Source organism: Ranitomeya imitator, chromosome 3 (assembly GCF_032444005.1).
Source record: "Ranitomeya imitator isolate aRanImi1 chromosome 3, aRanImi1.pri, whole genome shotgun sequence".
Lineage (NCBI taxonomy): Eukaryota > Metazoa > Chordata > Amphibia > Anura > Dendrobatidae > Ranitomeya > Ranitomeya imitator.
The window spans coordinates 180226831-180254774 of record NC_091284.1 but is presented as its reverse complement, the minus strand read 5'-3'; the positions used below and the strand labels follow the sequence as shown (position 1 = coordinate 180254774).

At 39.1% G+C, this 27944-nt stretch overlaps 1 protein-coding gene across 2 annotated transcripts in view; it reads left to right on the top strand.

The window, feature by feature from the left end:
* EFHC2 (EF-hand domain containing 2) overlaps positions 1-25883 on the top strand; it is a 103012-nt gene extending 77129 nt beyond the window's left edge. For both annotated transcript variants that reach the window (XM_069761660.1, XM_069761661.1), the window contains exons 12-15: positions 5997-6194; positions 7991-8083; positions 9148-9247; positions 25559-25883. In XM_069761660.1, coding sequence (XP_069617761.1) covers positions 5997-6194; positions 7991-8083; positions 9148-9247; positions 25559-25654 — 487 coding nt within the window. In that variant the 3' untranslated portion in view covers positions 25655-25883. The remainder of the gene's footprint in view (positions 1-5996; positions 6195-7990; positions 8084-9147; positions 9248-25558) is intronic.
* The last annotated feature ends 2061 nt before the right edge of the window (positions 25884-27944 follow it).

The window sequence follows — 27944 nt, the reverse complement described above, 5'->3', positions numbered from 1 at the left end:
CCTGTGGCCTGCTGCTCTGCTTAGATAAGTGCTTCTTTGCTTTTGTTGCTGTTTTTACTGTCCAGCTTGTCTATTCGTTTTTGCTGGAAGCTCTGAGACGCAAAGGGTGTACCGCCGTGCCGTTAGTTCGGCACGGTGGGTCTTTTTGCCCCCTTTGCGTGGTTTTTTGCTTTAGGGTTTTTTGTAGACTGCAAAGTTCTCTTTGCTATCCTCACTCTATCTAGAATATCGGGCCTCACTTTGCTGAATCTATTTCATCCCTACGTTTTGTCTTTTCATCTTGCTAACAGTCATTATATGTGGGGGGCTGCCTTTTCCTTTGGGGTATTTCTCTGAGGCAAGTCAGGCTTGTATTTCTATCTTCAGGCTAGTCAGTTCCTCAGGCTGTGCCGAGTTGCATAGGTAGTGTCAGGCGCAATCCACAGCTGCCTTTAGTTGTGTTTTGGATAGGTTCAGGTATTGCGGTCTACAGAGATTCCACGTCTCAGAGCTCGTTCTATTGTTTTTGGGTTATTATCAGATCACTGTATGTGCTCTGATTGCTGGCACACTGTGTCACTGGATTGCTTTCATAACAGTCTTGTCACAGATTCTCAATGGGATTTAAATCTGAACATTGAGTATGCCATTTAAACACATGAATATGCTTTGATCTACCGTAAATCATTCCATTGTAGCTCTGGCAGTATGTTTAGGGTTGTTGTCCTGTTGGAAGGTGAACCTACACCCCAGTCTCAAGTCTTTGGCATCCTCTAATAGGTTTTCCTCCGAGATTGCCTTCTATTTAGCTCCATCCGTCTTCCCATCAACTCTGACCAGCTTCCGTGTCCCTGCTGATGAAAAGCATCCAAACAGCATGCTGCCACCACCATGTTTGAAGGTGGGGATGGTGTTCTCATGGTGATGTGCAGTATTAGTTTCCGCTACACATAGCGTTTTGCATTTAGCTCAAAGCGTTCTACTTTGGTTTTATCTGACTAGACTTGCAGCAGTAATTGCAGCAAAAACAGGTCCTAAATTGACTCGGGGGTTAAATACAAATGCATATCACAATTTTCAGATTTCTATTTTTTTATTTTTTTTTTCATTTCCCTTACACTTCACAAATACTTCCTACTTAGGTTCCAATATAAAACATTTAAGTTTGTGAGTGTAACATGAAAATATGTAGAAAAGTTCATGGGGTATGAATATTTTTTCAAGGCGCTATATTTTGGTCTCTTGCTGTTTATATGCCAATTTTTGTCTCAGCTGTTTTATGTGTTCCTTCAGAAGTTTCATCTGACTTTCCATGCCTTTTGATTTTCCTTTAATCTTTGAGAGATCTTTCAATAGTTGGAATGCTTTATTTTTCATTGCAGTATTGTCTTCCTCATCAGGTTTAATCCTTTTAATTGTACCCCTTCTTAAAGCTGAGAAGTGTCTTTTGATTTTTTTATTATCAAAAGCATTTAGTTATGTATCTGGATTAGATTGTGTCTGCTTTCTTGTAGTATTTGGGGGTCACAATGACTTTAGCCATATTTTTCACAAGCCAAATTTTTCTTCTGTTCTTATTTTCAGTAGTGTCATGACACTGTCCTTCTGTCAGGTTCCATTTTGATGTTTCTTAAAGAGACACTGTCACCTGAATTTGGAGGGAACAATCTTCAGCCATGGAGGCGGGGTTTTCGGGTGTTTAATTCACCTTTTCCTTACCCGCTTACAATCTTGCCTTGCGCAGGCGTGTACTACGGAGGACAGAGAATGAACTTCAATCCAATATTGCAGCCAGCATGCAGCCAGCGGGTAAGGAAAGGGTGAATCAAAAACCCAAAAACCCCGCCTCCATGGCTGAAGATTGTTCCCTCCAAATTCAGGTGACAGTGTCCCTTTAAAGGTTTTTTGATATTTGTTGCTCAGTCCTCAATGCTATGTGTGGCTATAGTCATGGCATCCCTTCGTGCGGCGTCTCACCTGTTCCTTTAACTGTGTTAAGAAAATTGAGGACTCTCAATTCTAAGAAAATATAATACGCTTATGTACTTTGGCAAAGATTATCACCTGCTTTCCATCCTAGATTGCACTCATCAACTTGGAATTTTACAATGAGTTCTTTAGCTTTCCTTCACTTTACATCTTCTAGACTGGGAACATACAACATGTCTTTTACTGGTATGGATATGTTCTGTTAAATTTTTTTCTGGGGCACATTAGGACTCTTTATCCAGTTCCTATTGTTATTCTGCTTCCTTTATCAAGATAGATTGTTTCCTGGATATTTAAATCAAGTTATGTGAAAAATTATTCTATAATTTGTCAGGAATCAATGCATCAACTTCGTAATCGGAGATCACTTTGGTTGCTACAGTCACAAGCATATGCCGGCTATGTAACACAGCATGCATGTACTTAGTATGAAGCAGGTTGTTATTTTGACTTGAATTTTCATAGCAAATACATATACAGTATATTCAGGTGTAAGATCTATTTATTAATGTTTATGCTTTAATCAAGGCATTGGAACATTGCAAAAGATAAATATGTAATTGGCACGATTACATAAAAGTCTGTATTGATGCTGGTGGTCCAGCCAATCTCTGACGTTATGTCTGCTCTCATTTGAATGGTCGAAAACTGATTTCATGATTAGTTATGGCTGCTGCTATACTGTGAGCCATGATACAGATGGCAACATCTGCCAAGCTAGATAATTTTAAAGATTATCATTAATGCATTCATGTAGTAGCAGCAGCTTGGTAATCCACCTCTAATTGTGTTAATGATTATATATATTATATATCAGTGTATAAATACATATTTACATGTATTTACACACACACACACATATATATATATATATATATATATGTGTGTGTATATACACGATAATATATTTACAAATGTAATATCTATATCTATAGATAGGTATTTGTGTATACAGCATGCATAGATATGGAAGTCAATGAAGAGTAGTTGGAATGTCGGTTAAATTTGGTCATATTTTTAATATACTATTCCTATGTTTTTGACTTTGCTGACAAAACAAATAAGGGAAAGAGAAATAGAGGAAAAATACCACATGCGTTGTCAGCTGTGGATATGATGTCATGCAACAATAGTTTCTGTGTTAAATATGGTATGGGCAGCAAATATTTGGCTGGGTCACGTCTCGTCTTCTGGGTGGTAGTGCAGCGCTTTGGAATAGCTCTCACATTCTTCTTCAACAGAGCATTGTACTTGTACAGCGGTTCTATATTCATCTTGGCTTAGATACAAAGACAGCTTCCTCTTTTAAGTAACCAGCTTTCTTTTTCTGACCTTCCCTGGCATCCTGAGGGCGTTATGAGACACACACTGGCACTGCTCAAGTGTCAGTGTGAAAAGGTGGACTAGAACATTGTGTTCCATGTACTGTCTGATTTCTTGCATGCAGTCCTTTCATCTTTTGTAAAGATAGTATAATCGATAGGGTAGGATGTGTGTTTTTGTATGCTACATGCTCTCATTCTATAGAAGTACACTTGCAAGTCCGATGAAATTAGGTCATTGAGCAGTTGAAGAACGCTTTTGATGACAAGTAGAAATACTTACAATATGAACTTTTAAAGAGGTCCTGTAATATTTTTTACCTGGTGTAAATGTTGCTCTCCTGAATATGGCATTTTTTGTTCCTGAAACCTTTCCATTATTTAGATATGACCCCTTCATCACTGGTCTTCAAGAAAACAGCCATAGACAAAAGTTGTGGATCATGCCCCCTTACCTGATAGGACTAGATTTATATACAGGGAAGAGGTGGCTATTTCTCAGCAATCGAGAGACTTGGGAACAAAAGCAAAACATGCCAGATTCAGGAGGACATCAGCTTTTATACCCGATAAAAAAAACAAACAAGTGAGATAGGGCTTCTTTAAAGGAAATCTGTCGTGTCCCAAAACACAATAAATCTGCATATATGAGGTTAATCTGCAGGTTAATATCTTTTTAAAGGTGCCCTACAGAACAAAAGCAAAACATGCCAGATTCAGGAGGACATCAGCTTTTATACCCGATTAAAAAAACAAACAAGTGAGATAGGGCTTCTTTAAAGGGAATCTGTCGTGTCCCAAAACACAATAAATCTTCATATCATATATGAGGTTAATCTGCAGGTTAATATCTTTTTAAAACTGCCATACAGCTGCACTGAAAGTCTGGCTACCAGGAGGAAATGATCTTTATTTTTCCAGGCAGCCTCCAGCTTTCAGTCATCGAGGCATGTCGGCGCGACTTCATTCACTGCTCAGTACATAGTTAGGTAAGAATGCCCTGGCACATTAACTGAATGCCATCTCTGCAGCATATTCAATCAGGGCATTATACCAGCTGTATTCTTGGCAGTGAGTGAATCATTTGCCAGTATCACCTCTATGACTGAAAGCTGGAGGCTGCCTTGAAGAAGAAAGTAAATTTCCTCGTGGCAGCCAGGCTCTGGCTGCCACGAGGATGGACATATAGTTAAAAAGGCAACCATTGCCCTAATTCAGGTCACCTTATTCTTCTCTAGTCAGTGTGAACCAGCAAAAACTCCATCTTTCCATAATACATTTTAAAAATAGAAAAGGAGAATTATAAACAGTCTTGGTGGTTTGTTTCTGATATAAGTGAAGGGGTGTAAAAGAACTGGTTTCTTCTGGACCATGGCTAGCTGGACTAGTTTTTGTTTCCTACAGAATGAGATTCCTAATTTGGTTTGATAACATACAGATCATATAATCTGTGCAGTTATTCCTAATTCTACATGCACTGAATCATTAGAAACCAAGAGTAAGATAAAGTGGTCTTAGGTCTCTGCCACCTAATTCTGATAAAAGTGGATTGTAGGTGTAGGCTCTTAGTATGTTAGGTGGCCTTTTAATTTAATTTTTATATTTTACCATTTTAGTATGGTAACTTTATTCTGATTTTATTCAGAATAGTTTCTTGTAGCCAGTGTTGAGAAGTGTGTGTGTTACTGGGTGTGATTTCCAATGCTGAAACCAATGATTTATTGTTAGGTTTACTTAATCTTCGACCACACGGACCTCCCTCACTTACCTTCTTCTTAAAAGATAAATTATTTTGTTGGGAGAAAATATGTCTTGTTAATCAGCTAGATTTGCTTACATCCCAAGTGGGTCATTCATTACACCATACATGAGTATTTCCAGCTTGTGATGGGTAAACATGGCCTACAGGTTCTGCTTAGTGATTACTCGAGGCACCGTGCATTCACACATTTTTTCACTTTCATGCCAATTGGCAAAACATGTTTGTAAAGTGTTCATGAAGAACAATATATATTGTGTGAGCAAGATGAAAATGACAGATGTTTTTACTGTCAAAGTTTATGCCTTTTGTTGCATTGTTGTAGTTCATGTTATAAATGATATCTGTAGGTTATTAACGGGATCATGTCATCAGCGATAGCCATGTTCAGAATATGGAACCCCTGACAATCTGATCGCTAACAACTGATTTCACAGGGGGGAAACTGTGGTTAGCCCGGCATAAACCAGTAATTGCTCCTTCAGGGAAAATGTGGTATTAGATGGCAGTGTTTCCAAATAATTTGTTATACAAGAATGATTTGAGTCTGCCAGATATGGAGTCCTTTTTGTAGCTCTGATGTCTCTTCTTGCTCATAGAAGTGGCATCAATATGCCCTACCTTTAACTATAATAGAGGTGACTTTCTAATATATGATAGAGGTCACTGGCGGACACAGACAGAAGAGGCCCCCTGTGCATGAACAGTATATGGGCCCTTTACACTCCAATAGTTCATCATAATGTACAATATCACCTGCTTTGGAGGCAGAAGTGGGCCCCATTACCTCTTGGGCCCTGTGCGGCTGCACAGGTTGCATCAATGATATGTCTGCACCTGATGGGGGTACAAAAGTGTTATTAAATTATATTACAGGTTACATTTTCCTACATATTATTACATTTTTTTGTATATTAATAAATATTTAACCATGCTTTTATTTCTAGGAATGTCCTGGTGGAAATCGGTGATAGAAGACTCACAGAACATGAAATAATGACCATTGGACGCCATTACAGTGCACAAGAAAACCTAGAAGTTGACATAGGTCTTCTGATGGCTGTAGCACAGGAGCATCTAAAGAAAAAGTCATTTGAAAACTTCAGTAAACTAAATGATGCCTTTGTGTACAATGATCGTGAAAGGTAAAACAAAACCAGTCTTCAAGAATGTTAGACATCCAATCTAATTTATTTGCCTATCTGTTAAAGAGGTTGTTCAGTCTAAAATGACAAGTCTAATGTCACTCTGTGTGCATGTTGACTTGTGAATCCTCACAGAGCTCAGTGTGTACCCTGTGAGGATTCTCCTATGTCACCACTAGGAATACTGGTCACATGACCCCAAGTATGCAAAATGCATACTCTCAGCCAGAATCTGACTAGAAATGTATTTCTCGATGAGATTAGTCACATAGAGTGACTGGAGACTTGTTGTTTTAGGCCGCACAACCCCTTTAAAACTATATGGACAAAACTATTGGGACACACCACTTGATCATTTAATTCAGGTTTTTCTTTCAGTCTCATTGCCGCAAGTGTATAAAATCCTGCCCTAGCTGTCATGTCTGCCTTTACTTTACAAACATTAGTGAAAGAATGGGTCATTCTAAACAGTTCATCGAATTCAAGCATGGTGCAGTAAATTCCTTCCCTCCTAAACATTTCATGATAAATTGTGAGTTGTATTATTGAAAAGTAGAAGCGTTTAGAAACCACAAAAACTCATCAATGAAGTGTAGATACTGTACAGTTACTGAGCGGGACCGCCAAGTACTGAGGCACGTAATGCATAAAAGTACCCAAAGCTGACGCAACTGCAGAGCTCGTGACCTCCTCTGGTATTAACTTCAGCTTTTAACAAGCAGCTACATGCAAGCCTGACATCACCAAGTGCAATGCCAAGTGCCTGATAGAGTGGCATAAAGCAGCTATCACTGGAGTCTAGTGATGAGCGAGTGTACTCATTGCTCAGGTTTTCCCGAGCACGCTCGGGTGGTCTCCAAGTATTTGTGAGTGCTCAGAGATTTAGTTTTTGTCGATACAGCTGCATGATTTATGGCTGCTAGCCAGCCTGAGTAGATGTGAGGGTTGCCTGGTTGCTAGGGAATTTCCACATGTATTCAGGCTGTGTAGCAGCCACATCAACAAAAGCTAAATCTCCGAGCACGCACAAATACTCGGAGACCACCCGCGCGTGCTCGGGAAAACCCGAGCAACAAGTATACTCGCCCATCACTACTGGAGTCTGGAGCAGAGGAGACATCTTCTGTGGAGTGCAGAATCACGCTTCTTTATCTGGCAGTCTATGCCTACTGTTAATTTTGGCGGAAGAGGGATAATGCTACCGGGTTGTTTTGCACACTTTTTAAAACTGTTTTTTTGGAGCGCTGCCTCCTTTTTCTCTAACCTAATCTAGTTAGAGATAAGAGAATGTGCTTGGATAAGTTGTTATCTGAGCATGATCGTGTGCTAACCGAGTGTCTTCGGCGCGCTCGAATAACATTGTTCGAATCCCCGCACCTGCATGTTTCGCAGCTTCAACAGACACAACACATGCAGGGATTGCCTAACAAATAGGCAGTCCCTGAATCTGTTGCGTCTGTCAAACAGCCGCGAGACATGCAGCCATGTGGACTTGAACATATTTTCGAGCACGCTGAAGAAACTCGGTTAGCACACGATCTTATCTATCTATCTATAGGAGGAAAAAGAGGTCACACTCCAAACATAGCAAAAAGCTTAAAAATTTTTTAAACAAGGTGTGAACCTTTCTCAACAAGAACTCCTTGAGCTGAAATGTTTAGCTGTTTGGAGTTGAACCTCTTTTTTTCTCCTATATAATATTATTAGTTATTATTATTATTATTATCCATTTACCAGTGGATTTGGAGGACTGCACTTACTCTATCTATCTATCTAAAGCTGTTTGTGCTTTGCAGGAAAGGATTGCTCCCACTCCAAGAAACCAGAACGATTTTGAAAGCCTTTAAAGTACCTCTGGCAGACGACCTTCTTCGAGTTATTCTAGAACAGTAAGTAATTAAATTTAGGCCCAGGGAATAGCTAATGTCAAGACATATTTCATATGTGGAAGATGAAGTGAAGATAGTAAGATTATGATTTCTCAATCTATACATCTGGGCATAAATACGGTAACATAATGAAATATGTGAAATAATACAAAAATGTGTGATGTAAAATAAAAATAACTGACATATATAACATCACTCTGGGGAGACTGAATTAAATATTGCAACTTTTTAAAAAGTCACCATTGTTGAATCAGCCGAAAACTTCTGGAAAACGAAAATCCAGCCCATAATATCGAACATAAAGGTGCAAATTAAACAGTGAATACCAAAAACTAGACAAATAAATCCACAAATCAGGCCCAATATTTTTTATTTTTGATTGAGGTTATTACCAGCCAAACATTTTGGAAACTCCATAGTTTTTTTTTATTGCTGTGACAAGCAATTATGTGAAAAAATAGCATTTTCCATGGTATTTTACCTTGTTATGAACTACGGTATATAAAAGGCTAATTTTTAAATCGATATTTAATATCCATGATTTGAAAGATTGGCCACAAGCATAATAATAGAAATATCTGCGTATTAAACATGTGAACGTAAAATTCTTATTAACAACCCAGCGTCTTTTGTAGGCTTTAGTTGAAAAGATCTTGGTAGCCAAATGGCCTTCTTGTTATAGAAAAGCATGAACTATTACAATTCATGGCTCGATAGGACACAGACAAGAAGTGATGATAGAAAGAAAACAGTACAAAGGCACACTAGACTCCAACAGTGTAACAAACTCACCATGTCAACAAATGTAACTAAATACGTGTAGTAAGCAACAACTCCTCTGTGCTCACATGTGTTTCTAGTTTGGGAAATTTTTTGGGATTGGTACTAAATCAGATAGCAAAAAAAGTTATGAAACTGTAACCTCGGCCTCTGTGATATTCATTGGTCTCAATGCTGGAGAGGAGCCAATGTCCACAGTCAAACATTTAATTACTTACACGCGGCTGCAGTTGTTTCATTGAGTCTTACACGACCATGTAATATCTCTTGTTTACTCCTTCCAGACATCAAGAAAATGATGGTCAAATTAATTATATGAAGCTGGCATCGGGCCTTAACTGGAGAGAAAATCCAAATCTGGTACAGCAGAGCATGCCTATTAAGGTAAACTGAATGAGCAACATATTTGGTTATGGCTGCTGATAGTAGTCCTATGTATGTTTTCTTTGTCTTTTGCAATGTTCGCCAATCAGTGAAATTCAATGACATTGATTATCTCATTCCAAATAATACTTGTTAAGGGTTGAGATCTTTTCAGTGACATATTAAACAGCAAGTGAACAGCCACTTCCTGAAGTTGTTGTGTCGGAAGTGGTAAAAGTAGGTACAGTTTGATGGCTACAAGATTAATTCAGATCACCTCCAATTTAGTAGATCCTACTGTTAACTATATGCTGTGATTAGAATCGGCCAAAAGTGTAATGAAGGATAGATGGTGAACCTGCGGCAGTGTCAGGGACATCCAAAGGCTAATTGTTTTGCATGATAATTAAAAACTGACCCATCTTGTTCTATTACATAGAAGAACTACTGTATCAAGAATTGTTGATAGTGATGGGCGAACCAATAGATGTTTGGAACGGTACCCGAGCTCGAACCTGGACCCCATTCAGATGAATGGGAGGTCGAACATCCATTGTTTTCCACTCTGTCATCTACATAACAGTCTGGAAACATGGGCTCTGATGAATACTCCCATCAGTGGTGCCTCAATGTTATCAGCGACAACAGGCGTAGGCTGTTGGGAGCAGTACTCTCTCATCAGCCAACGCATGTTACTGGAGGTAAATGTTTTTCCGCCGGTCTCAGCTGCTGTCTCACGCTGTCATCTGCAGCTCTCTGACCGGCGGTAATGATCCTACCACTGATCAGAGCCACCGGTGTTTCTCATACTGTCATGCAGATGACAGCGTGGGAAACACCCAATGTTCTGGGTGCTGAACCCGACCAGTAACACAGACTTCCTGGAGAAGTCTGTGTTCGAGGTCCGTGCCCGAACACTAGGTGATCAGTACAGACCCCGAAAGTTACCGTTTGCGGTCGCCCATCTATAATTGTTGATAAACTGACAGCTAAATATGGTGGAAAGCCAGAAACAGAATCAGATGCATTTCAGTTTGCCGCGTCTGACTGCTTAACCACACATCGAGTGCCCATACTAATTCACGACTTGGACCATGGAACAATGGAAGGTGTCTTAAACCGGCGTCACACTAAACGTATGGAAAATCGGTCCGAGTCTCCCTGCCGAGAGTCGCACAAATGTTCTTCATATTGTCATCCGTGTGTAATGCATTTGCAATGTGATGATGCGATTTTCTCCCACCCATTTATTGGTATGACATCCGTATGGCTTTACATTTCTCACTGATTTTCCTCATTGAATTAAATTGTTCAATGGTCTGAAATGAGGAAAATGTGTGCGTATTTTTCGCAAGCTAGACGAATGGTCCGTGTGGTATCTGAGTTTTTCTCGCACCCATAGGCTTGTTTTGGCGAGTCTCAGATGATATACGCGAACAAACTCAGCATGCTGCGATTTTGCACGCACGTCAAATACGCCTGAGAAAAAATACGGTGATGTGAGCTGCTCCAAAGATTAATACTGGCCGGAGTGCTATGCGATGTTTTCTCGCATAGCACTCGCCCATATTCTACAGTAGTGTGACTCCGGCCTAAGTCTGATAATTCACTGTCTTGTTTACATCATGTGGATGGCCATGTGTCACTTACCTGAGAAGATATGGCTGCAGGATGAAGGCAAGCTAGTGAAGGTTATGTGATGCTCTGGACAGTGTTCTGCTAGGAGGTTTTGAGTTGTGGCATTCATGTGGGTGTTACTTTGACATAAATGACCGGCCTGAACAGTACTACAGACCTAATCTACCACTTCATGGCAGAAAAATTTCCTAACAGCAGAGGCCTTTTCCCGCAAGATAAGGCACCCTGCCACACCACAAAAATTGTTCATGACTGATTTGAGGAACATAAGTTCAATCTTATGACTTAGCTTTAAAACTTCTATATTTTAATCGGATTGAGCATCTCTGGGATGTACTTGAAAAACAAGTCTAATCCAGGAAAACCCCACCTAACAATTTGCAAGAGATAAAAAGTAGCTCTTATTTTAATATTTTGTTTCATTAATCAATAGTACAAATGAATATAAAAAAGTCATATATATTAGCAGAGAAATCAGCTTCTTTCTCCTCCTGGACTAATCATTCACTCTCAATTCATGAGTACAATTTGTATTCATTGAAGACTGATTTTCCCATTACTGAGATAGGAGATGTCAGTTGCTGCTTATAGATGTCTATGGAGAGGGGAGGAGCTAGAACAGACACTCTGCTTCAAGTTCTCCTGAAACATCAAGTACATTTTAAACAAAAGCTGTTAGCTCCTTGGTGCCAGATGCAGGATACTTTCGGAAGTGTTGTTAAAGGGAACCTGTCACCATTTTTGTGTTATACCAGCTAAAAATATGATCTTGCTAAGCGTTTGCTATGCATTCCCTAAATACTTATGTAACCCCCTGACTGCCCCTGTATAGCTCTGAAAAACTTTTTTTGATTTCTCCCACGCTGTATTCTAATCGGGTCCGTCCAGTCCAATGAATGTGACTTCGGTCCATTCCACCCCTCCTCACGGCTGCTGCTCACCATCCTGGACATGGGTAACAACTCCTGCATCATCCTCATCACCCAGAGAGGTTTTTCCGCCTGCGCAGACAAATAGTGTCTGGCGCTTGCGCAGTATGCTATGCCCAACTATGGGCAAAGCCGAAAAGCAGAAATGTGCATGCGTTAACAAACGTATTTCCGGTACATGGAAGTAGTTCCAGTACATGAACCGGAAATACATTTATTGGCTTATCTGCACTTCTGCTTTTCGGCTTTGCCGATTAGAATACAGCACAGGAGAAATCAAAAAGATTTTTCAGGGCTATACAGGGGGGAGTCAGGGGGTTATATAGAAACCCTGGCAAAAATTATGGAATCACCAGCCTTGGAGGATGTTTATTCAGTTGTTTAATTTTGTAGAAAAAAAAGCAGATCACAGACATGGCACAAAACTAAAGTCATTTCAAATGGCAACTTTCTGGCTTTAAGAAACACTAAAATAAATCAAGAACAAATAATGTGGTAGTCAGTAATGGTTACTTTTTTAACCAAGTATAGGGGAAAAATTATGGAATCACTCAATTCTGAGGAAAAAATTATGGAATCATGAAAAACAAACAAACAAAAAACACGACAAAACATCACTAATATTTTGTTGTGCCACCTCTGGCTTTTATAACAGCTTGCAGTCTCTGAGGCATGGACTTAATGAGTGTCAAACAGTACTCTTCATCAATCTGGCTCCAACTTTTTCTGATTGCTCTTGCCAGATCAGCTTTGCAGGTTGGATCCTTGTCATGGACCATTTTCTTCAACTTCCACCAAAGATTTTCAATTGGATTGAGATCCAGACTATTTGCAGGCCATGACATTGACCTTGTGCGTCTTTTTTCAAGACATGTTTTCACAATTTTTGCTCTATGGCAGTATGCATCATCATCTTGATGTCATTTCATCATCCCCAACATCCTTTCAATTAATGGGATACAAAAAGTGTCCAAAATATCAACATAAACTTGTGCATTTATTGAAGATGTAATGACAGCCATCTCCCCAGTGCCTTTACCTGACATGCAGCCCCATATCATCAATGACTGTGGAAATTTACATGTTCTCTTCAGGCAGTCATCTTTATAAATATCATTGGAATGGCACCAAACAAAAGTTCCAGCATTGTCACCTTGCCAATGGAGATTCGTGATTCATCACTGAATATGACTTTCATCCAGTCATCCACAGTCCACGATTGCTTTTCCTTAGCCCATTGTAACCTTGTTTTTTTCTGTTTAGGTGTTAATGATGTCTTTCGTTTAGGTTTTCTGTATGTAAATCCCATTTTCTTTAGGAGGTTTCTTACAGTCTGATCACAGACAATGACTCCAGATTCCACCCATTCATTCCTCATTTGTTTTATTGTGCATTTCCTGTTTTGGAGACATATTGCTTTAAGTTTCCTGTCTTCATGCTTTGATGTCTTCCTTGGTCTACCAGTATGTTTGCCTTTAACAACCTTCCCATGTTGTTTGTATTTGGTCCAGATTTTAGACACAGCTGACTGTGAACAACCAACATCTTTTGCAACATTGCATGATGATTTACCCTCTTTTCAGAGTGTGATAATCCTCTCCTTTGTTTCAATTGACATCTCTTGTTGGTGCCATGATTCATGTCAGTCCACTTGGTGCAACAGCTCTCCAAGGTGTGATCACTCCTTTTTAGATGCAGACTAACGAGCAGATCTAATTTGATGCAGATGTTATTTTTGGGTGTGAAAATTTACAGGGTGATTCCATAATTTTTTCCTCAGAATTGAGTGTTTCCATAATTCTTCCCCTATGCTTGGTTAAAAAAGTAACCAGTACCGACAACCACATTTTTTGTTCTTGATTTCTTTTAGTGTTTTTAAAGCCAGAAAGTTGCCTTTTGAAATTTCTTTAGTTTTGTGCCATGTCTGTGATCTGCTTTTTTTCTACAAAATTAAACAACTGAATGAACATCCTTTAAGGCCAGTGATTCCATAATTTTTGCCAGGGGTTGTAAGTATTTAGGGAACGCTTAGTAAGATAATATTTTTAGCTAGTATGACACAAAAATGGTGACAGGTTCCCTTTAAGTCCACATCATGGCTGTTTTGGCTGAACATAGGTTTTAATATTATGGCTATTATGGCTGTTTGGGATACTTAGCAACATGACAGCAAAACAAATGTATGATGTTTAACATGAAATCATGAACATGAGCAGCATGAAGAGATTAACAACTGATGTTGTTGAGAGTTCACAAGGAGCGCTGCAATTCTCTGTTTATACCATTGACAGAACACGCTTACAGGTTCACAATTAGTATACAATAATAAATACAGTAAATTTCCGTCACTACAACATTATGATGGTCCAGCAAATGTTACTGGCAAAAATTGTAAAATAGTCTGGAATCTCACAAACTTGAAGTAAAAGGCTAACCGTGCAGAAAGAGCTGCAACCATTTCTATAGTACCTGTCCTCTTAGCATGGGAGTCTTTGACCCCTTAGCAATGACCTTTGATAAGGCACTATTTAAAACTTGAATTCACATGAAGTTAAGATTTACTTTCAGTCAATTAGTGCAATGCTTTTGTATAATGATTAAGGAAAGGTAGCCTGCTACCTGTGTTTCTATAGCTGTTGTACATTTACGTTCATATGGTCAGGGGTAGATAACACCGGTATGCAAAAATTGGGTTTATGAACATTTTTTCAAATCCAATCACAGATTCTTATGTTTTATGCCCTGATTTAAAAAACAAAAACAAAGCGCATCTATTTTTAACCATCTGATACGGATTTTGCACAAAAAGCACGGGAAATTACATATAAGCGAGCTGAAAAAGAAAAATCTTTATTGTAGTCATTTTTTATACAATATTATATAAAAAAAATATTCTGCACCTTTATTGAAAATTCATTCTTACGCCTTTTCCATTTCTATTCAAAGCTGCTCTTGATACCTTTTGTCTTATAGAAGGCCTGCAAATCTTCTCTGTGACGCATCCAGCTGTAGTCCCCCATCATATTCACGTTCCATCTACCTTGGTATCATCATTTCTTCTCATTGATATCCTGATTACATTTTTCTCCTTGCTCTTCGCTTACAGCACCAAGGTTTTCATGAAAGTAGTCCAAATGATTATAATCATAACAGAAATCCAATGTTAAAATTGTGAATTAGCCCCAGAGTAATTCAGTGGAGCTAATTCAGAGCTTTTCATTTGTCAATCTGTCCAAAGTTAGGCCTGAGAGTATACAGTATCACTTAATTTTTCCTAATCTTAGGCTGTCAGAGCCACCTGAAATAGGAAAATATAGAGTCGCAGAATACATAGTTGTTCAGCACTTTGATTTTTTTTTAATTGCTAAAGTCGCACCAATATTTCACACATTAATGTTAGGCCATGTTCACACGTTCAGTAATTGGTGAGTTTTTTAACTCAGTATTTGAGGAGTGGGAGAATAATTCAGAAGTGGTGCATATGTTTCTATTATACTTTCCTCTGACTGTTCTACTTCTGATTTTAGCTTACAAATACTGATGTAACATACTGACCAAATACTCAACGTGTGCACGTGGCCTTAACCCCTTTCCAACATATAGTTATATCTAAGGTGGCCTCCTCCTATTTGCTGCAGGCTCTGGCGATAAGCCCGCAACTTTTCCGACACATGTCAGCTGATTTTATCAGCTCAAATCAAATCAGCTCAAAGTTCAAATCACCCCCCATTTACCCCATTCAAAACAAAACAATAAAAAAATACACATATTTGGTATTGCCGAGTTCAGAAAAATTGGTAAATGGCGTAGCAAGAAAAAAAATCAAACCTCCAGAATTACGTTTTTTTTGGTCACCGCAACATTAGATTAAAATGCAATAATGGTTGATCAAAAATCATATCTACACCAAAATAATATCAATAAAAAACATCAGCTCGGCACACAAAAAAATAAGCCCTCACCCTGCCCCAGATCAGGAAAAATGGAGACGCTATGGGTCTCGGAATATGGCAACTTTTTTTTTTAGAAAATATGGATTTTATTGTCACCACTGAAATAAAAAAATAACCCATAGATGTTTGGTATCTATGAACTTGTAATGACCTGGAGAACCATAATGGCAGGTCAGTTTTAGCATTTAGTAAACATGATAAAAAGCAAAGCAAAAAACAATTGTGGGATTGCACTTTTTTCAATTTCACTGCACTTTGAATTTTTTCCCCCATTTTCCAGTACACTATATGGCAAATCAATGGCGTCATTCAAAAGTACAACTCGTTCCACAAAAAAAAAGTCCTCACATGGCCATATACTGACAGAAAAATAAAAAGGTCTATGGGAAGAAGAAGAGCAAAAAATGGAAAGTCAAAAATGGGAAAACGCATGGTGGTGAAGGGGTTAAAGTGCACAAATACATCAACAAACATATATTTTTTGGAAAAACGCTGTTTGTAGTTGTTCACCTGTACATTACTTTAATACTAAAGGTGTGCGGCCCTATATATTTTTTCAGCATACATTGGGGGCCCTCCAGGTATAAGCACCCTTATTTGCACATCCTTCCCAGACAAGGTTTTAATTGAGAGCTATGCTTAGTTTTCTTTCGATTACCCATTCTGATGAGGCCTGGTTTGGCACATGGAGAGGTAGGACAACTGTGATGGGGACCATCCATATATAGGTATACCTTCAGAAATGCTAACAGAGTACTTTACATTTTTAACTTACTAGCAATATTGGGGTTCATGTATTCATTAATCGCAGTGTGCTGACGCATCGTGTATGTATGTTTGTATATTGACCATATAATATATTTGTACACCTGTACATTAGTTTAATGCTAAAGGTGTGTGGGTAGTGTTGAGCATTCCGATACCGCAAGTATCGGGTATCGGCCGATACTTGCAGTATCGGAATTCCGATACCGAGTTCCGATACTTTTGTGGTATCGGGAATCGGATCCATATTAATGTGTAAAATAAAGAATTAAAATAAAAAATATTGATATACTTACCTCTCCGGAGGCCCCTGGACATCACCGCTGGTAACCGGCAGCCTTCTTTGCTTAAAATGAGCGCGTTTAGAGCCTTCCATGACGTCACGGCTTCTGATTGGTCGCGTGCCGCTCATGTGACCACCACGCGACCAATCACAAGCCGCGACGTCATTCTCAGGCCCTAAACTCCTCATTCTAGGAATTTAGGACCTGAGAATGACGTCGCGGCTTGTGATTGGTCGCGTGGCGGTCACATGAGCGGCACGCGACCAATCAGAAGCCGTGACGTCATGGAAGGCCCTAAACGCGCTAATTTTAAGCAAAGAAGGCTGCCGGTTACCAGCGGTGATGTCCAGGGGCCTCCAGAGAGGTAAGTATATCAATATTTTTTATTTTAATTCTTTATTTTACACATTAATATGGATCCCAGGGCCTGAAGGAGAGTTTCCTCTCCTTCAGACCCTGGGAACCATCAGGATACCTTCCGATACTTGGTGTCCCATTGACTTGTATTGGTATCGGGTATCGGTATCGGCGATATCCGATACTTTTTGGGTATCGGCCGATACTATCCGATACCGATACTTTCAAGTATCGGACGGTATCGCTCAACACTATGTGTGGGCCATCTTTTTGTAATATACAGTACCTTACAGAGTAAGGCCGGCGTCACACTAGCGAGTTTTATGGACGTATGAGAGGCGCAGAAGATACGCATTGCACACAGACCAATGATTTTCTATGGGGCAGCTCCTATCTGCCGTATTTTACGCATCCGTATTATACGGTATTGTACGGCCGTAGAAAATCGCAGCATGCCGCGTTTGTCAGTGTATTGCGCAAAAAATACGCCAATGAAAGTCAATGGGGCGAGAATAATACAGATTACACACGGACCAACAGTGTGACTTGCGAGAAATACGCAGCGGTGTTCTATAGAAAAGCTGGTAATTCAGTGCGGTGTACAGTAAAATCACACTGACAGGTTAGAATAGAATAGCTGTAATAAATGTCTACACATAGTATAGGTGTATATACATATATATATATATATATATATATATATGTAAGTGAGACACACATATATATACATATATTTATATTTCATACAGTGCTAGATGGCATAAAAGCCGGTAATTCACTTGCTGGCTTTTGCTATCTTCTTCCCAAACCCGACATGATATGAGACATGGTTTACATACAGTAAACCTTTTCATATACCTTTTTTTTGCATATTCCTCACTACTAATGTTAGTAGTGTGTATGTGCAAAATTTGGGGACGCTAGCTGTTAAAATAAAGGGTTAAATTGTGGAAAAAAATGGCGTGGGCTCCCGCGCATTTTTCTCCGCCAGAATGGTAAAGCCAGTGACTGAGGGCAGATATTAATAGCCTGGAGAGGGAACATGATTATTGCCCCCCCGGCTAAAAACATCTGCCCCCAGCCACCCCAGAAAAGGCACATCTGTAAGATGCACCTATTCTGGCACTTGGCCACTCTCTTCCCACTCCCGTGTAGCGGTGGGATATGGGGTGATAAAGGGTTAATGTCACCTTGCTGTTGTAAGGTGACATTAAGCCAGGTTAATAATGGAGAGGCATCAATAAGACACCTATCCATTATTAATCCTATAGTAGTAAATGGTTAATAAAACACACACATTATGGAAAAAGTATTTTATTGAAATAAAGACACAGGGTGTTCTAATAGTTTATTATACTCTCAATCCAATTGAAGACCCTTGTCACCTGAAACAAAGTTAAAATAAAAAAACAACAATATCCCATACCTTCCGTCGTTCAGTCTTGTCCCACGCTGTATGTCCATCTGAAGGGGTTAAATAATTTTACAAGCAGGAGCCTGCTAATGCAGCCGACCCTGCCTGTAAAAACCCAGGGAATGAATGGAAAGCAGGGCAATGTAGCTACCTAGACTTGCGGTGCTGCGCCCCCTGCTGGCATAACCTCAGATGAACTCGAGTGTGGGAATTTTTCTGAATATTTTCTCACGCTCTAGTTCATCTGAGGTTATGCCAGCAGGGGGTGCAGCACCGCAAGTCTAGGTAGCTACGTTCCCCTGCTTTCCATTCATTCCACAATTTTTACAGGGAAGGTAAAACGGAAGGTATGGGATATTGTTGTTTTTTTATTTTAACTTTGTTTCAGGTGACAAGGGTCTTCAATTGGATTGAGAGTGTAATAAACTATTACAACACCCTGTGTCTTTAATTCAATAAAATACTTTTTTTCCTAATGTGTGTGTGTTTTATTAACCATTTACTACTATAGGATTAATAATGGATAGGTGTCTTATTGACGTCTCTCCATTATTAACCTGGCTTAATGTCACCTTACAATAGCAAGGTGACATTAACCCTTTATTACCCCATATCCCACCGCTACACGGGAGTGGGAAGAGAGTGGCCAAGTGCCAGAATAGGCACATCTTACAGATGTGCCTTTTCTGGGGTGGCTGGGAGCAGATGTTTTCAGCCGGGGGGGCAATATCCATGGTCCCTCTCTAGGCTATTAATATCTGCCCTCAGTCACTGGCTTTACCATTCTGGCGGAGAAAATTGCGCGGGAGCCCATGCCATTTTTTTCTGCAATTTAACCATTTATTTTAACAGCTAGCGTCCCCAAATTTTGCACATACACACTACTAACATTAGTAGTGAGGAATATGCAAAAAAAAAGGTATATGAGAAGGTTTACTGTATGTAAACCATGTCTCATATCATGTCGGTACAACACAATTATATACAAAAAAGGTTGCACTCTATCGTGCAAAAGCATGTCTAATCTGAAATATATGAAATATGAATAGCAAAATGGCTTTTGAACATTAGGAAAATAGTTTGGATGTGCAAGTCTTTTTTTTTGTCATTTCTATGGTAGCTGACTGACTAAGCACTCCTCCCATCACCATGTGGTTTTTAATTGCATCTCATCACACTTGGTCCCGGCCAACTCATATGTAGGCTTTGCTGAACAGAGGTGTCCACATTCACCCAGGCATACAGACATTGGCCTTTGGTAAGTGTTCACATTTGGACAGGGGGGTCAGGGACCCATCAGTTTTATGAGACCACCTTGACGACGGTTGATGGGCTCACACTATTTGATTATATCAAATTCTGTGCAAAGCGTCTCTTAAATATTTTCCTAATGTTCAAAAGCCATTTTGCTATTCATATTTCATATATTTCAGATTAGACATGCTTTTGCACAATAGAGTGCAACCTTTTTTGTATATTTATGTATGGAGGTAGCTGCTCCTGGTATGCACCTATTCACACTAGTTTGGATGTGCGGTACAACACAATTAGATATTTTTGCATTTCATTTGAAAAAAATTAACTCATTTAGAAATTGATGGCAGCAACTCATATAAAAAAAAAGTTGGGCCCTTGCTATGGCTACCATTGTGTATCATCCAATCTTCTTTTTACAAGTTTGTAAATGGCTGGGAGATGAAGAGACCAATTGTTGGCGTTTTGGCAGAATAATTTTGTCCCATTCTTGACTCATGTAGGATTCTAGCTGCTCAAAAGTCCAGGTTGTCTTTGCTGAATTTTTGACTCATGTAGGATTCTAGCTGCTGAAGTCCAGGTTGTGTTTGCTGAATTTTTTGTTTCGTAATGCTCCAAATGTTTTCAATTGGTGAAAGATCTGGACAGCCATGCTGTTGTAATGGATGCATTATGTGGGTTAGCGTTACCTTGCTAAATTATGCAAGGACTTTCTTGAAATAAATATTGTTTGGGTGAGATCATATCTTCTTCTAAAACCTCTATATAATACTCACCATGGATAATGCCTTTCAATATGTGTCAGCTACTCATGCCATAGGTACTAATGCATACCAATATCATCAGAGATGAAGCCTTTTGAAATGTGTGCTGAAGCAGGATGGTCCCTCTCCTCTTGAGTTTCAGGACACGGCATTCATGGTTTCCATAAAGAATTTAAAATTTCGATTCATCTGACCACAGAATAGTTTTCCATTTTGTCTCACCCTATTTTAAATTAGTATTGGCCCAGAGAAGACGGCAACATTTCTGAATTGTGCGGTTATATGGCTTTTTCTTTGCATGGCAGAACTTTCACATGTATTTATGGATTGCACAACAAACTGTTTTCACAGACTAACATTTCTAGAAGTATTCCTGAGCCAATGTAGCGATTTGCACAACTGAATCCTGCTTTCTTTAATGAAGTGCCTCCAGAGGGCCTGTAGATAAGTTGCATCCAGTATTAACCATCGGCCTTGTACCTTGTACGCATAGATTTCTCCAGTATCTATGAATCTTTTGATGATATTATGTACTGCAGATGGGATATTAAATGTTCTTGCAATTTAAAGTTGAAAAACATTTTTCAGACACTTTTTCACAATTTTTAGATACAATTTTTCACAGATTGATGAACCTTTGACTATCTTTGCTTCTGAGAGACTCTGCCTCTCTAACATGCTCTTTTTATACAGTCATGGGACTGATCCGCTAGCTGTTTCTCATTAGTACCATTTAGTTTTTCAGCCCTTTGTTAACCCTGTCCCAACAGTTGCTGCTCTCAATTTCTAAATGAGTTATTTTTTTACAAATTAAATTAATAAGTGTTTAGCGTTCGCCTTCTAATCTGTGTTCTGTCTTCTGTTGTGAATAAAATATGTCTATAAGAGATTTCCATATCAGTGCATTCTTGTGTTCTTTACATTTTCCAAAGGGTCTCAAATTTTGGGGAATTTGGATTGCAGATTGTGAACTCCAATGGCGACAGTGATAACAATGTCTAAAGTGCTGTGTTTTGGCGCTATATAAGCAAGCATAATAAATATCTTAATCCCTCAGACTATCTGCCGCCACCATAGTTAAAGTAGAGACACTCTGCTCTACCTTAAGCCCAAACACCTAGCATTAACAAAAATAAAACCTGTGTGTACTGACTAATGCAGTATATGCTAATGCAAAACTAACAAAGTACTAAAGTTTTTCCATAGCCCCTTCATCCATGTCTTCTGCCATCTCCAGTTGAACTTGATGGACATACTGTGCGTTTTTTTAAATTTAGACTAGTAACTATCGTTTTTAAAAAGATTTTGATACATCCCAGGATGTGGGAAATGGCTAGTTTCACACTAGCGTTTTGCTGAGCTGCGGAGGGCTGCGGACTTCCTCCGTGAAGCCCTGCCCACGGCCGCACCTCCATCGCTCAGCTCCGCCTATGTCCGCATGCGTATTAAACACAAAAAATGGAGTTCTATACACATAGAAATGTAAAAATTGCATAAACTTTATTCAAAGATACAAAATACATAATAATAGACATTAAACAATAAAAAAGACGAATACCCTAGTAAGGATATATGTAAGACCTCGGCACAACTTTAATGTATTTGATAATACTCACACCAAACCCTGTAATATACTCTGCTCTATAAAAGCCGTATAACATCCAGTTAGTACCTAGCAACAAATATGTATGCAGATCGCTGGATATGCATGTGCATATGTATGCTCTCATGTGCATATGTATGCTCTAATACTGTGTCCTAGTGAACAGCATACATAGAAAGAAAAAAGATAGAGCACAATTACTGAGTAGAATATACGGTTGTCTTACCCATGGTGGAGGGAAATAAGGTGCCGAGGTGCCAGGTCGACCCCCCTGCGTACCTATCTTTAACATTGCAGAAACCATTAAAGAGACAGGTACATGCATACAATTGTAGGATCACCACAAGACAAAGAGATAATTTTCAAAAGAATTTAAATTTTATTAAACACACCAAAGAAAAAAACAGACAATACACACTATTAAAAACATTTAAAACTTGTTCCACATAGAACAAAAAAATAGATCCGAATCAATTACATATAATATATGATGGTGATCCTACAATTGTATGCATGTACCTGTCTCTTTAATGGTTTCTGTAGTAAATTTTTACAAGCATGGTAGTGATCCCAGACAAGTACTTATAGACTATTGTGTGATGGTGCCCACTTAAATAGCTTTTTCCTATCTTTAACATTAGGTACGCAGGTCGTGCGAATGTATGCCTCCGCATGCATCGTTTTGAGGATGCAGCGACCCGCGTCAAACGCAGCTGGTTGGAATTTTTTCTCTGCATCGTCAAAACAATGCATGCGGAGGCATCCGCGTACATCTGCACGACCTGCGTACGTAATGTTAAAGATCGGTACGCAGGCCGCATGCAGACGTAGACGGAGCTGAGCGGCGGAGGTGCGGCCGTGGGCGAGGCTTCACAGAGGAAGTCCGCAGCCCTCCGCAGCGCAGCAAAACGCTAGTGTGAAACTAGCCATACAACACAGCATTTTAGGTTATTTTAATTGTCAAAAATCACTGGAAACCTGATGGAAAAGTACTAACAGAAGTGTGAACAGAACAACAGATTATCACTTGAGGGACAGAGGGACATTCAGTTCTACATTAACCATTTACTGAATTTGATCATGCATCAGCCATTCGTGCAGTGATGTAAGTATATGGTCCAAGAGTAGCAAGGAATGAATGTAACTTGTTCTCTTCTATTCTCGGATACAATTGTGACAATTGATATCAAAAGTTTTGGGATTCCCTGAGCTAAATTTGGTCCAAATATAATATCAAGTATGAAACTGAATTTCAGTGGTATAAAATCATAGTGTAAATATATTTTGCTGTGACTTAAAATACATGACTGCATTTTGTTGTTATGCTCATAGCTAGCTGACAGATCATGTCTTTATTAATTACATAATTCGTTTTCAAAATGTTAATTATTTTAAGAGAACCTTTCCTATTTCAAATTTCCAAAACTTTGCCTTTTCTGCCAACATCTTCATTATCCCAACTCTGTCGCCGTTAAAGTCCAATACATAAAAATCTTTTTTTTTTTTTGTTGTTGCATTTTTCTTTATAAGTTGCTTAAAATTATATTCTTATTTTACCAAGTTATGACAGGATCATTCACAGGGTAAGTGAAAACCTGATGATTGCTGGAGTTCTGACTCTAATGGGGCATTGAAATGCTTTTTTTTTGCAATATAATACATTTTTGTAGATGATTCAATGCATTCAAAGGATAGGAAACTTTGGGAGATGGCCGAGTACAGAGCTCACTGATAATTCTAATGAGCCATTTCAGAGCCCTGTTCTCAGAATCCGTGGGTTCCCAGCAGCCAGACCTCCAGCTATCATCAAATTATTACCTGCAAGTAGCTTAAGTAACTTGCTAAGATGGAAGTAACCTTAGACCTTTCACCAGATTGAGCATGTTTAACTGGTCACATCATGCAATACTGGCTGCAGAGCAGGGTAAAATGAAGTTTATATTTTGAATTTTTCCTCTCCATTATGGAGGTACTAACTTGTAAAGCTTACGTTATAATTTATGTTTTAGTTCAACTGGGTGTTACTAGAGGTTTTTTTCAGGTGAATTATACTTCTTCCCCTGAATGAGGTTGACCAATCATAAGCAGGCTTTATCCTGCAGAGGAGAAAATAATATGCCTCTTTTCCTGATCTCTACAGTTACTGTGTAGAGATACAGCAGAGTTGAGTTTTATGTCATTACAAACACTTCTAGATCTCATCTTAGGGTTATGTCAGCTCTGCAGCCACCATTCCTTGATATGGACAGTTTAACATGCTCAAATTTGTTCAAGGTCCTTTATAAGAGCAGGGAATTTCTATTTGCTGAGTCATTATACTCTGTCCTAAATAAAGATAAATGATCTAAGAAAAAAATACCTCCATAAAGGTATGGGAGCTACACGGTTACTTTGGCCGTGACACAGGTCATGTGGCCAAACATCACCATGTGTAGCTGCTAAATTTTTGCACAAGTTAAAAGGTACACATTATGACCCCTGGAGTCTGAAGTGTTTGTTTTTTTATGACTTGCTTGGCAATGTACTCTAGGAGTTGCAATGTGATACCTTTCACTTGTGTTGTGCTGCGATGTAGTAGCTATACATAGTGAACTTCTGTCGCACAACCTGTGTTGAGGCCAAAGTTGCCATGTAGACCCAGCCTAATGGAAGTAATTTTCCATAGACTTTATGCTCTTAGGAGTAAGTGAAGGTTGTGGAACCAAGACCCCCACAAAACCTCCAATAACGGTTACATGTAAAAGATGGTAATGCATATGATCAACCTCTCAAATAATTCACTTATGCATCGCCAATCTTTCTTGGCTTGATAGAATTGCTATACAGCCATCTGGAATTGCCATGGAGGCCTTAGGGGTGAGAAACCTATGCTTTAGAAAAAATAACACACCTAGGAAATGCAAAGCCTTGTAGAACACCTTTGCCTGTTAAATTTTGGAACCCATAAAAAATGTTGCCACAAGCCTTCCCTAGGTGTACAGAAAGTTCTTGTCCTTAAAGTGTAATTGAATGCACTAGATGTATTGGAAAATGAAAGATGTACACAGAGATATATAAATGGCTTGGGCAGTTGCCGTCTCTGTAAAACAAAAACCAACAAATGAATACACTCTCAAGGTTCTTAGTTATTATTCCACATGATATCAAATATAAAATTAAACTACCGTATATAATTACAAAAAAATGCACTTTTGGGGTTGATTAAAAATAGGAAGGAATGAAGATGATGAAGAGAAAGGGAACGTTCCAGCTAAAGAGATCTCCCACTCGTTTACATATTTAATTTCTGCTCATGAAGAAAAGTGTTTTTTTTTCCTCCATGATTATTGCTGAATCATTTACATATATATTGTATCTTTTGTTTTTTACAGTTTGATGCTGATTGGAGCGGACAGACAACATCAAATGCAGTGAAGATTGTGAACTATCTTCTCCTTCTTGAGGATTTGTTTGGTGTACAAGAATGAGACACTTTCCTATTCTTTAATTCATAATGTACATGTCTGTAGTCCCAATGTGCTGCATATGACTAAAAACTGAAATGTATATATTTGTAGTTATGTCTGTGTGTGGTTTCCATAGGAGAAAATAAAATGTCCTAGGTGATAACCAGAGTTCACCCTGCATTTCTGTTGTTTGCTGCCTGATACCTTTCGTTTGCCATTGTCAGTGTCCATTAAAAAGAAAATGAACTAATGTTTTACTTATTATTATCCAAATGTTTTAGATCTAATTGGATACTCTTGAAAACCTCAGGGCAAATTTCCCATTTGTAGTCTATGCATGAATCCAAGACATAACAAAACTCACTGCGTAGATTATATACTAGGCTTTTATTTGTTTTTTAATATTGTAAGAAAACCATCCAAACGTTTTATCATTGTTCTAAATCTGCTGCAAAATCTGGATTCATTTTCCATCCTAACTTGTACACCATTCATCATGCATTTTGTGCAAATGTTGGACACATGGCAGTAAAGGACTAGGTAGAAAGCTTTATCAGTATCAGTTTTTCTATTTTTACAGCCTGCACATATTGTAATTAGCAATATGAATTAAATGAATTGAAAACATTGGAATGTTTTTGGGAGAAATCTTTCCTGTCTCAATTATTGGTGATCGGCCAATTTTTGGTTCATTGCAGTGAGAACACCAGTAAAGCTCGGTTATATTTCTGTTGGTATTATGTGGGATTTTAGCTCTCTGGTTGTCACTTGGACATGTACAGGCACCAGGTTTTAAGCAAAACAAAGTAAAGTTTATTGTCCTTCATAAATGTTTCAGCTAAAAAAAAAGGAAAATAGCTTTCTTCAGCACAAATGAATAACACACCAGTCCTTTATTTTTGATAAAGCAAAACCAATTAAACGGTCTCACCAACTTTCTGTCACAGGTGCTTCTCAGACTCTACTTAAGACTATCCATCATGGTGTGGATTTCTCCAACCTCAGCATAACAGCATCTATGGAGCTAACTCAGCTGTCTGCTATTAGGCTAGTAAGACCCAAACTGGAGTATGGGCACGACCTTTCCCTTCCAGGCTCTTTTGGCCACTCCTAAATCCCAGACCCAAGATCCGGTCAAAATAAAACCATCTCAGCAACCCATTGTTTCTCCTGGGCCTTACATCACCTCGGTGACACATACTTGCCATCCAGGACCTTACCTCCAACTTTCTTACAGTATATATTACTTGTAATTTATTGTGGCCATTTCAATTGCTAAGCTGGCTGTAACAGAGAAGGGAGCTGGCTTGGCTACTAATATAAGCTGACTCTCTTCTGACACTGGAAATGTTGCCTGTGTTGAAGACCAGAAAACAGGAACCCAAGATGGAGTGACAACCAGTGGATCAGCTGGTATATTGCTTATTATTTTATAGACTAGATGGTGGCCCGATTCTAACGCATCGGGTATTCTAGAATATGCATGTCCACGTAGTATATTGCCCAGTCACGTAGTATATTGCCCAGTCACGTAGTATATTGCCCAGTCACGTAGTATATTGCCCAGTCACGTAGTATATTGCCCAGTCACGTAGTATATTGCCCAGTCACGTAGTATATTGCCCAGTCACGTAGTATATTGCCCAGTGACGTAGTATATTGCCCAGTCACGTAGTATATTGCCCAGTCACGTAGTATATTGCCCAGTCACGTAGTATATTGGCCAGCTACGTAGTATATTGCCCAGTCACGTAGTATATTGCACAACCACGTAGTATATTGCCCAGTCACGTAGTATATTGCACAGTGACGTAGTATATTGCCTATCGACGTAGTATATTGCCCAGTCACGTAGTATATTGGCCAGTTATATAGTAGATTGCTCAGCGACATAGTATATTGCCCATCGACATAGTATATTGCCCGGCGACGTAGTATATTTCCCAGCGACGTGGTATATTGGCAAGTCAAGTAGTATATTGCACAGATACGTAGGTATATAACACTGCCCACGCAGTATTTAGCAGTGTGTGCACCATATCCCTGTTAAAAAAAAATAAAAAAATAAAAAATAGTTATATACTCACCCCTGGGATCCAGCGAAGCTGTGCGATGCGGCCGCCATCTTCCTTTCCCAGGATGCATTGCGAAATTACCCAGATGGCTTAGCGGTCTCGCGAGACCGCTAAGTCTTCTGGGTAAGTTCGCAATGCATCTCTGGGAACGGAAGATAGCGGCCGGCGCGAGCGCATCGTCCGACGACGGAAGGTGAGTATAGCAGGTTTTTTGTTTTTTTATTATTTTTAACGTT